Source organism: Thermobia domestica, unplaced genomic scaffold (assembly GCF_964235325.1).
Source record: "Thermobia domestica unplaced genomic scaffold, izTheDome1.hap1.1 HAP1_SCAFFOLD_208, whole genome shotgun sequence".
In the NCBI taxonomy this organism is placed as follows: Eukaryota; Metazoa; Arthropoda; class Insecta; order Zygentoma; family Lepismatidae; genus Thermobia; species Thermobia domestica.
The window spans coordinates 1-12,846 of NW_027655933.1; the positions used below are offsets into that span (position 1 = coordinate 1).

Here is a 12,846-nt window from a genome sequence, read left to right on the forward strand (position 1 = left end):
TACGCACTTAGAGTAGTTATTAAAATTATGTAAGTTTTTGTGAGACACATGAAACGTGCCAATTGTAGCACTACTTGAAACATATATTTTGTTCTTCAACTATTTTTTGCCTCTTTTCCCACACCCCTTGCTCGAATGTTTGGCTTGGTTGGTTGATTCTGAGTATAGCACCATTTTCAGTATCGAGATCACATAAGACGTGGGCCTACAGCTTAATGTGGGATCCGAACTACATGAGTTCAAACTGGAAATCGAACCCAGGAACGGGAATGCACCTTCTTCTTTTCGTCGAATATATTTGGCACTGCTTCTACAATTTGTAACTGACTTACTAGTTTCTTGTAACACTTTAGACTATACAAAGACTAAAAGGTCTGTATAGAAAAGTAAGGTACGTTCCAACTTCACTACGTATTTAATAAGTAAAGTAGACCTCAGAAATTGAATATTTCCCACATATTCTACCAAACGATATACTTACCACCGTTGGTCACATTATTAGCATTTATCTGATGGCCACCACACACTGTTGTCATTTGGAACTGTTACATAGCGCACCATCTTCTTCACGATAGCGTCATAGAGCACATTGAATGTACATTCTTCTTTTCGTATTACGACAATTATTGGATGTCCAAACAGATGGGTTGTACCGGAGTAGTACTCTTTGGTGATATTTCATACATGCTTACTGGAAGTATAACATGCTCGTCGTCATCCGCACTTACAGGAAGTTCGTACCTGGAAACGTATTAAATTGAAATTAGTAAAAGGAACAAAACAACTAGAAAAATGAACATGGAGTATGTCTGTATATTTGTAAAATTTATTTTGACAGTCCCTTTATTTAAAAAAAAAAAAATCAAATGGTAAAAGTTGCACGATTAAATACACAAGGAACATGTTAGAATGAATTTTTTTAATGTTAAACATTTTGCTCAAGAGAATAACAGTGTGTATGTGTGTTTTAGCCGAGAATTCAATAAGGAGTCATGTACGCTAAAAATGAACTTGTTAATCAAATGACTGCAAATTTTCGATTAGGTATAAAACGCAAAAAATTACTGAAGTTTTCACTAACATGCAATATACGAATATTATTAATCCAGAGAATAATACGTGAAGGTGAAATATTAGAAGCTAATCTTCAAAGCTAATGACTTTTCTCCTTACAAATTCTTGTTCTTCATTTTACCGATTAGTATTCTACAGAAAATTACATATTTCAATAAATCATGAACGTAATGTATAAACCAAATTCGTTACATTATCAAGGGACATTATATTTACATTATTAACGTATGAAAAATCCCAATATTTTAAAATAATAAGCCTAGATAAATACTGAAAGAATTTGACAATAGAATCTGCACAATACTAATTTTAGAAAGAAAGAAAAAAATATGCTAAAAAAAATGTTCACATGCAATTTTCGTATCTTGTAAGAATCATATTCTATACTCTCTACAATTTGTTCTCACTAAAAGCCCCGAACAGATCGCACTTAAACGAAGAAAATCCAAACACACGGATTTATTTTTATCATTATTCACAAACATTTTCTTCAATGAAAGAAGAAACAGAGCCAAGCCGCGAGAAAAAAGTGAATTCAGTTGTTTCCTGAATGTGTCAATCTGTTAAATTTTTCACACATAGAAGCTGAATTATAGTTCAACATCTAACTACATATCATAATGAAACTTCAGATTTTTCATTCAAAATACGCTAGAATCAACACAATTTATAGTTGTCTGCAAACATGAAAATAGTCTTACCATATAACTACGCTCAACACACTTGTTCGATATTTCAGATTAAATGTGTAGTCATACTAAGAAGTTATACACTGCCTTATCCGAACTCTATGTAAATAACATTATTTTGCCTCTTCATTTATTTTTATGGTGGGTACTGTATACATCTACTGCTATCCATGTACTATAAAACAGTGACAATGTAATGAATGTAGTCATTTAATTCAGAAACTAGACCCTGTACCGTAATTTGTGCAACTATTACAGATTCAAATATCAAATCATCACGGCAATAAGATTGTGCTAGATTGAAGAAATAATTAGTTAAATACTCACACAAATATATCGTCTTTTTCTTCAATAGATTTCAGTGGTTCGTTTGGTAAAAATACTTTGTGGAAGCGATGTTTAAATACATCTACCACCAGCATATTTTCAGCACGAACCCCTGACATTTGACTTAAGGAACTGCAGAGATCATATATATGTCCTTTCTTCGGAACTGATACCTTGTATTGCATTGGTCTTCTTACGGGATCATAAGAAATCAGAAACACCTGTAGAACAAAATACTTCATTATATCTAGGACAAAGTACATTCAAATTAAACGAATCTTCACGGTCATGTCCTGTGGGCTAAAGAAGACGAGCGATAATCTCAAATGAACGACAATTATGGGATTAGTGAAATGAAAACAGTGCAAGGTAACAGGAAATCCAAAGAAAACTAACGGGAACAAGGTTATCCACCACTAACTTACATAGGTAGGGCTAACTGTGGGACCTTCTATCAGAGATGAGCCTTGTAGAATTAAACCACCCACCATACTCCCCAAAAACAGGTCCAAAACATGCAGACCTTTAAACTTACTTGACATTTAATGTTGAAAATGAACTGTAACTAAGAAAAAAGAAAACACTGAGGGTAGGAAGCTTCCCAAATAGAACATAACATTCATAGAGTAGATTTATTAGCTATACTATTATTACGATTCATTATTAGTGATACAAAGTCAAGTAAGAAGGCAGCGTACCTTAAGGAATCAATATTTTATGGCATATTTGGTGACATCGAATCGAATACTCTTTCATTTGCATCATTCTTGTAATTATTACACTGCGTATTTCAGAAACGAGCGAGAGTTTTCTTTATCGCATTATCTACATTTTCAAACTTGCAAGATAGAGTGGATGATGCCCCTGTTATTCTTGATAGATTTCAGCCCCAAACAAGAAGTTAATTTCAGAAGATTAAAGGACGGTATATAACAAGTTTCATTCAATCGAATATTTACAACAGTTATCCTGAAACACACACACAAATGCTAGTTGAAGTGAACAGCAAAAGCTCGCTTCAATTAGTTAATAATATCCTACCTCCATTTGTGACAAGAAGCGTTTTGAAAGAAAGCTATCGGGTCTTTTAGAACGTACCTAAAGTAAAGCCATAGTGTTAGGTTTGATCGGAGTTTATCTTAAGATATTTTGATACAAAATTCAGCCATTGAATATTTATGTACTTTCACACCTTATACTTGGACTGAAGAAGCGTATGAAATAGGAAACTCATATGAACGAAAAATGCTGATAAAATGAGAGAGAACTGAAACACTCCAGAAAACTCACTAATAAGATTTAATACAATACTCTCAAAATGATTAAGTTTCATACTCCAAGCGTTAAGAGTAGAAAGCTCTACCCTTGGCTTCTACTTCATTACTTCCTCACAAACTACCAAAAAGTTGTTGACAGGAGTTTAACGTTGGTTTTACCACTAAGGTTATTCGAGATTTGAACATACAGTTTAACGTGGGATCTGAACCACATGGAAAGAACACAGTTATCTATTTCCAGAATTAAAAACAAGAATAAACACAAAAAACTAAATTTTATTTTAAATATTCGTAATATAAAAGCATTTTAGTATAAAACGGGAAACCTATTTTATGATTAACCACTCAGAATTAGATTATAATGTATTCTAGAACTGTATTAAGTAGCTGATTAATTTACATCCGACAAACTACTTTAAAAAGTGAGCTGTGCCAACTAACCTCAATAAATCTCTCTCTTACAAAGGGCAGTGGAGTTGATAAATAGCACAATGGATCGAAAGTTACAGAGACCTTTTTACAATCTGGACACACCACTGTAGATTTTAATAAACCATGAAACAAGTCTACTATAATGGAATCGTTCCTCTTTCGGTAAGTATCCCACGCTTCCTGTGCAACAATCTAAAAAAGAAAGAAAAAAATCTTGAAAAAGTAAAGAGAAAAAACATCATTCTGGCATAAGGGACGTTAAACATAATGCGCAAATTGGCAAACATAAAACTCTTTCTAATAACTAGATTATGTGTAAATAATACGCATAAAATTGGTACAAGTAGTACATGTGTTATTATTAAACACTGAAAACTTCAAAGAGTAATCGTCCAGCAAGCAAGAGATGCAAGTTCCAGTTCCCGCCACACTAGCTTTCAGATATTTGTGTAATTATAGGACTACTTTTAATCTAAATGATTGATTGTCCTTTTTTGTTTTTGTTCCTCCACGTCGCATGTACAATCGTCATTATTTCTGTATTTCCGTACTTAATCCTATCACATATGACTTATCATAATTTTCTACCTCGAAACGAAATTTCGTATCACAGTGTTTAAATGTTCCCCACGTAAAATTACTTTCAACTCTTAAAAAATATACAAAACATACATACATTTCAATTTTATCGCCAGTCATAACCAAGTATTCCGTAATCTTTTACATATTTGCTTTCCGTCTTCTTTTTTCCACCTTAATGTGATTATTATTTTAATTTAATAGTGATAGCTCTGTAGGCGGTAAATAGATAGTAGTGGTGAAGCTACTATTATTTCTACTCTCTTCTTCTTGGCCATTCTCTTTCCTAAGTTCATAAGCTCGCACTTTCTCTTCAATCTCCATTATCCCAACCTTTTTCTATCCTTTTATTTAATATTTCACATGAACTTTCTCAATCATTTTTGCTTTAGCTATTACTTAATCCTTTATTTCAATGAACACTTCTGCAGGCCATTGTCCCATCCCTTCCGAGTTTTCATAAGTTAAAAAAAAAACATTTTAATAAATGTATATATGTTTGGAATTAACGTCGTTTCACGAACTGAGATTATGTGAGGTCCTACGGTTTAATGTGGGATTCGAACCAGTTGTTTCTACTGGAGATCGACGAAAATGGGGAAAGCATATTAAAAAAGCACGCTCGGAGGCCGATGTTTTTACTAGCAACAGTAACAGAAGAAATGAAGTATATTCCATAGAAGAACAAAACACATACCCTCACCATCTCTATCTCATATGGCCCGACATTTCTCATATCTGTTGAACGGTCCTTTACTGCCATTTCCTGAAGACCGCAGATCTGGTTTCAAACGAGCCGTCCATAGAACTAATGGGCTTATCATACTAGGAAGTTCCTTTCCGTAAGTGTTCTTTGCACTCGGAGACAATAAGGTGTCAGAATAAAGGAAAAAAAAAAAAAAAAAAAAGACTGGGACGCGGGTTATCGTTTTAACTGACGCATAAAAAATAATGGTGCAGGACATTTGAGAGTTTAAAGAGTTATGTGGGACGAGTAAGAAATTGGTATAAAACATTTTATCCAAGTAGATGTCTTGGAGTATGAGAGGTTACGTATACGAAGTACTTGTCAATTTTTCCCTTTTTCACATTTTGCAAAACAGAGAAATACAGATTATCGCTATTCTGGATTTATAACAGTACTGTACTTACAACAAAACTATCCACTAAAGTGGTAAATGTTCACTGCAGTGAATTGTATACCAGTCCAACACGGAGAAATTGTAAACTTTCACCACTTTGTTTCACAGTATTTTTTAAGTATTAAACCGTTGTAATGCTAAAACTACAATACTACCTTTTTGGTTTGTCGTTACTTTAAAGATAGTAATAATAATAAAATGTGTGAAAGGGCTCATTATCGTAAATTCATCTTCTAACTTTGGTTTAAGGAAAATGAAAAATCATTTGGTGAAAAGCTGAACCAGTTCTTACATGGTCTGGGCGGCCTTCTGCATCTGGAACACCACCGTATGGTTTGTCCTTAATACGATTAAGATCTTCATGTAAGCCATCCAGAAGAAAGGTCAATAATTCCTGGGAGTCATGCTGCTGATAACCCGAGAACTGCGGTGCGAATCGTCCAACCTGGACCTAGGAGAATAAGGAGCCCCTTTTAAGTAAGCGACACAGTGCACCCACCCCGTGGACTTCTCTTTCAGGACTAAATGAAATAAAATTTTTCAATAGCTTTTATCGACCTAAGTGTTATTTTTCCGGGGACAAAAAAGGAGGGGCAACAGTAATAAAAATATCAGATGGCCAATAAAGCTGCTCGTAAAGAACCTTCGTTTAGTCATGGAGTAAGAAGTCCACAGGGATTGGGGTACGCAATATCCCAATCAGTTTCAAGATTTATAAGTGATAAATGATATCTACGGTACTGCTGGCAGCACTGAGAGGAGTAAGTTTCATTCCATTCACGGAAATATTCTTCAGGATTAGAAGGAGACTTATGGGAAATCAAATAAATTGTTTCACACGTTACAGAGTAACTATAATGCACATTAGTGAAATTGTATACAACTGAATACTCGTTTTAATCTTCTCATTGAGTATTGTCATACTCACACTTAATAGCAAATGGGTAGGCTGTTTTCCGTGATGTGATCACAAACAGCAGCAACTCGTCGATTTCAATATGGCGGAAACAAAAATACAGAAATGATTCATTTCCTCTTTCTGCTTAAAACCAGAATTTTCAAAAAAGTTGAGACACGTGTCCCCTGAGGAATTCATATACCGAGCACTTCAGGGATTTGTATGGTACTTATTCTGGGCAAAATATTTGAATCCCTTTTACCTCTCTTAGCATATATATTTCAGAAAATTATTTTCTTATTCATTGTTCTAGTAACAGATGAAGTTTTCTGTCCAAACCTTACGTTTTCTATACAAATTAGTATTGCCTAGCTCTATGAGTGAGTCACTTTCATTCTTTCATATAATCGTACAGATTACTCCCTTTCAGGAGCGTAGTTTTCGAAAATGTAGAAATATGTGTTGCCTCATTTTTAACGCAGAATTTATGTGCAGAGTTTTCTCTCTCTCTCTAATTTCAAGAGTTCATGAGATACACTATTCCTAGCAAAAAAATTGAACCTCCTTTTTCACCCTAGGAAAGGATATTTTCATAAATCCACCCTTCCCCTCGTTTAAGTGACAAAAGGAATAACCTGTCCAAATTTCATCTCTCTTCTTATAGTAGTATGGGCTAGGTGATAATAATTCACTCACTTCTACTCTGTTATAAGTGGTGTAACAAAGGTTCGGGACCATAGGCCAACTCCGTTGTGATCGAAAACAACCAATTTCCAACTACTTCCATCTCTTTCCTTTTTTTTCGTCTTTTTAGACTAAATTGTGGATTTTTTCCAATCGTACCATCAGTTTAGGCTCCACACTAGTAAGATGCCTTATGCTAAGTTATATATATATATATATATATATATCGTTCGATGGGCTCTTCCCTTTGAGCCCTGACCATACCAATAATACAGCACTTTTGAAAAACGGATTCAATGTATCCTACGTTCCATCATGCAATCATCTGCACGTTTCCCGTGTCATTTCCGGGTGCCCTTACGTTCCGTTTGAACAGCCTGGTGAACTGATAAATGTGCTTTTTCATTTAACATAAGGAATCTTACCAGGGTTGAGCCCATACGGCTAGTGCATTGAAATAATAATAATATTTTAGATTGAAAACCACTTATTTCCAACAACTTTACTTTTTTTTTTTTTTTTTTTTTAATCTTTACTTATAACAGAACTGACCTATGCTCCCGTACTTTTGATATACCCGATCTAATAGTGCAGGAAGTATAGCTTCAAAATAATAAAGGTACGTCATTTTTACCATTACATTCACCGTTTCTGCTTTTCAATGTATCACACGTTCCCCTTTCTAGTATATACATTTCGAATAATTAATAATAATAATAATAATAATAGTTGTTGTTCTTTCTATGTCAAATCATGCAAACGGGTGTCCATCGACCTTCACAGATTTTGATTCGCATAACATACGTAAATCCTCTCGTTCATACGTGTCTATTCCCCAAATAGTTTGGAAAAGTAGGCACTCGAAGAGGAGGTACAAGAAGGGAAGGATCGGCCCCTGACGTGTATGCAACCACTCAGATTTTTTTCGTTAACAAACAATTGCAGATACAGAAAAGTGGAACAAGTTCTGTAGCAAGGCAACAACTACCATTTCAAAAATTTATTACGGCAAAACTCCAGTTTTATTTATGTCCAAATTTTCAGGATATGTATCCCAATAAGTCAAAACAATTATATAAATTGGTAGTATTTTGGTTATTACCACAGCAGTTGGAATTATGCTATTAATTTGAATTGTGGCCTGAGATAGCATTCACATTTTGCGGACGTAAGAAATTCGTTTCAATCTGCCAATCTGTATGTACGATAACTTTCTTCGTATGTTACTGATGTGGTAAAAATTGCAGCATGGTTCGGCACTCCTATTATTCTTGTTATGTTTGCTAGTACAATAGCCTATGAAGCAATTATTAGTGCATTTTGAACTTTAACTGTTTTTGCGCAATAGCTGACAACGGAATTGGCCACCTGAGATTCAAAATGAAATCGAACCACACCGTTGGCGTAACTACCAAATTTCCATTTTTATATGTGTGGCTTACATACATGCTAATATTCGGAGTTTTGCTGTTATATTCAACGACTTTCGTCATGATTCCGTTCATGCATTACTAACCTAGCCACTGATAAAATTGTAAACTAGATTGATTCTCATACTAATATAATACCTACTCACGTGACATATATCTCAGATGGTGCTGTACAACACTTCAAAAATTCGTACCAATTATACTCACTTGGGAAGAATGTTCATTATATTGCCACTGATCATGGCAAAGAACTATGTTATGGTTTAGGAGACCTAGTCAAGCATTATGCAACTAAGGAAAACTTTCAAAATTTTACTGACCTTATTTAGGATTGTGCTTCATTTATAAATGTTAGTAACTCGTAGTCTCATATTCAGTGAGTGTACCTTGCAGTAGACGGCCTTTCAAATGATGTAAAAATAATAATAATTTCAGACCTGTGATTGGAATTTGATCTTGCCACGTGTGGACAGCAATAGACCAAAGCTTGCAAGACTGAGGCACGATATGAAGATCATAGCGACAAAATGTACTAATCAGATAATTCAAGGAACTGAAAAAAATGAAATGAAATCTTTGAGTTTTACGTCCCATTGTTATGCCGGTTAGGCTAAAGGAGACGGTGATTATGAGAAATGAATGAAATGGTGGAATGAATAAAGTGGGAGGAAACGGGAGAACGGTGTTTGTCCACCACAAAGTCCACACGGCGCGAGCTGGGATCGAACCAGGGACCCCAAGCACCGGAGGTGAACGCTCTACCACTGAGCCACCGCGCCCCCTCAAAGAATTGAACTGCACGCAACTATTTCGGACTTAGCATTTGGTTATTTTATAGTATGTAAAATATGACCTGAAGTGGGTTGCGTAAGTTCTGGCTCTCATGAAAACCAGAACTGTCTTGTTTTATGCATCCGCACCGACCCTGCAATGGATTCTGATCGACTGATAAAGTGGGTATCAGTGGTGCCCCCATGGATAATGTTCTTTGTCAAATATTTGTATCAGCACCGTTTTTCCGCCCTGATAAGTTCATAATATTACAAAGTAACATGTCAAAACAAGTTACATTGCTGTACACAAAGAAAACAGAAAAGAATAAGCTGATTTAAGTCTGTTTTCTCGCTATTAAAAACGTAAGCTTTAGTGTAATTTCCTCCTAACTAATTTATACATATAGACAAAAATATGTTAGTCATGTAGTGAACTTACACTTGAATTAAATGCACTCTCAATTTCTTTTCATTTAGAAACTTTCAAATTGTCTGACTACGTAAATTTCTTACGTCTGCACAATGTTTATGCTACCCAGGCCACTGAAAGGATTTACATATGTTAAGAGGACCAAAATCAGTGATGGTCACTTGACTATTTGCTACAACTTGCATGATTTGAAAAAAACCTCTGCCTCCTATTATTTCTACTACTAATAATAATAATTACTTTTTTATTACTGGTATTCTATACATTGAAAATGACGCAGTACTCCACTGATCAAAAATCCATAACCATCTTTATAATCAACTAATTACAATCGAACCAGTAAATTGCTTTTTGTAACTTTCATTACTTCTACATTGTCCTTCGGATCTGCTCCCAGTATTACATGTACTTCTTATAGTACAAGTCAAGATTCATACTTGCATAATGCTGGCCAATACATGGACAAGCATGTGTAAAAGTTTTTGATTTTACTTCTCCGAAAGGGATATTCCACGCTACTAAAAATGAAGGACTCCTGGGTTTTTTCCCATTATATCAAGTGATATTTTCACCATTACAGCAAGTAAATTAAACATTTATATAACTGATGTACGATTTATTTCCTCAGAGTAGCAAATTCATTGCTGAACATTAACGGCACATGAATAATGAGATAGTTTCTAGCTTCATATGTTTGACTTATACTTGACTTGAATACTCCATCCTTCTAGTCGCTATCATCATGATAAGAAAAATAATCTGTCGTGTTGCAGAATATTCTTACAGTAACATGAATTACAGTTTATCAATCTTCGAATAGATTGACACTTTGTTAATCTTTCTTTAATAACCTCCACGAGTTTATCTTCCAATATTATAAAAATCAGAGAAACATTTCCATACCACTTATCAATGTCATTTTCAGGTATGGCAAGTACTGTGCTGGTGCAACTAAAATATTCGTAACGTTTGGAAGGAACCTATCCTGTGACACGACCACCGAATAGACCGAAGTCACGTGTAGGACGTCACTAACTCCATACAGTTTCAAATGATACGCTGTGCTACCCACTACGTCAGGAAGCAATCTGATGTTGAACGAAGTCGGGCAAAAGTGCACCATGGAGAACACAAAATTGAGTGTGACTTTCCTTTACAACTTCTAACTGGGGCATTCTGCACATATAACAACGAAAAATATCAATCATTTGGATCAGGAGTGCTGAATGAACTTACCACACGCCAGTGGTTTCTGAAATTTTGTGCCAGTTAAACAACATGGAATAAAAGATATGAGCTACCGTATAGACTTTCTGGATCCAATTTCTTAAAATAAGTCATGTTATGGTGCAGTTATTACTGATATATTTATTTATGAATTATGAACAAAACTGTTAACGAAAAACTTCTTCCAAACAAAACTCACCTCCAAAACTGAACTACATTCTGCGGACTTTTTCACGATATATATATTAGAGAGAGAGATGAGTTTAACGTCCTTTTCAGCACCGAGGCTATGTGAGATGGGACCTACTGATTAACGTGGAATCCGAACCACATGAGCTCCTGTCGGGATTTGAACCCGGGTCTCCCAATATATATATATATATATATATGAGTTATTAATGAAATATTTCTTTATTAGATAAAAGGAAATAGATTGAAACATATCTGAGGATATTGTTAAAAAAAGTAAACTACCTCTTATATTCTCTTATAGGATTATTAATGAAATATGAATAAAATCGCGTGAGTCGTTTTTGAGAATATCGTCCTGAAATAAACTTAATCCTAAAAGTAAACTACTCCATGTGGACCTTCTTGAGTGCAAATAATAATGCCATATTATTAGGTTATTAACGAAATATTTATTCACGAAATACGAACAAAATCGCTAGAGTCTTTTGAGAAAGTCGTCCGAAAAAAGTAAGAGTAAATTACCCCTGTGGATTTTTTAGGACAATCGATGTACACCATATTGTCAGGTATTAATGAAACATAAACAAAATCGCGAGAGTCGCTTCTGAAGAAATCGTCCGAAGAAAAGCCCACCCTCAAAACTAACCCTTGCGGATTTTTAAATGCTGAACTACGAGGGGGAGGGGGCTGGAAAATGTATGAAATCACCAAGAAGAAATGAAAATTTAAACATATCATTGTAGTCATTAGAAAGGTTATATATTGTGAACTTCTCATCCCGTATATGGACATTTTATCATTGTTATTTCCTTTGTTACAGGTTGTGTAAGAAGATATGGCGAAGGATCTAAGGAAATTCGAGAAGAATGAGCTTCGTAGTGTTATCAAGTTTTTTTTTTTTCTGCAAGACAAATCCTTTATGGAAATTCATAAAACTTCGCAGGATACTTTGGAGGAATACGCTTCTGGATATAAAACAGTAGCGAAGTGGGTGAGGTGTTCTAAGACTGGTCATCGTGAGACTGAAGATGAACCTCGCTCAGGTAGGCCTTCAAGTGCAGTGACCACGGAAAACATCGACAAAGTGCATGACATGATCATGAAGGATAGGTACATATCGATCAAAGACATTGCTGCGTGGGGATATCGTGTGAGCGTGTGGGTGTCATAATAGCAGAATATTTGGACATGTGGAAGGTGAGTGCCAAATGGATCCCAAAATGTTTGAATGCTGACCAGAAGAGAACATGGATGTAGATGACACACGAAATTTTGCAAAAGTTTCAAAACCCTGGTGAGTTCTTGTGCAGTCTGGTGACATAAGATGAAACATGGCTGCACTACTATGATCAAGAGACTAAACAGCAATGCATGGAGTGGCGCCACAGTGGATCTCCTTGACCGAAGCCAAAGATCAGCTAGGAACGTGTTTGCATCGATGTTTTGGGATAAGGACGGTGTCATCCTTATCAAATATCTTAAAAAGGGTGAAACCATCAATGCTGGGGTTTATTCCAACTATTTGATTGAGCTGAAGGAGGCTCTGAAGAAAAAACGTCGCGGAAAAGTTAGCCGTGGTTTTCAATTTCTCCAGGACAACGCACCCTCCCATAAGGCTCATCAAACCATGCAATTGCTGGTGGATCTGGGTTTCACATGTGTACCTCATCCACCCTACTCACCTGATCTGCC

The 12,846-nt window shown here is 35.3% G+C and overlaps 1 protein-coding gene across 1 annotated transcript in view; it reads right to left on the reverse strand.

Moving 5' to 3' along the window:
- Positions 1–463: 463 nt before the first annotated feature.
- LOC145676544 (ubiquitin carboxyl-terminal hydrolase 4-like) overlaps positions 464–12,846 on the reverse strand; it is a 76,203-nt gene continuing 63,820 nt past the window's right edge. The window contains 5 exon segments of the mRNA XM_081747375.1: positions 464–657; positions 660–741; positions 2,091–2,311; positions 3,809–3,991; positions 5,813–5,971. Of these exon segments, the coding sequence (XP_081603501.1) occupies positions 499–657; positions 660–741; positions 2,091–2,311; positions 3,809–3,991; positions 5,813–5,971 (804 nt within the window). The 3' untranslated portion in view covers positions 464–498.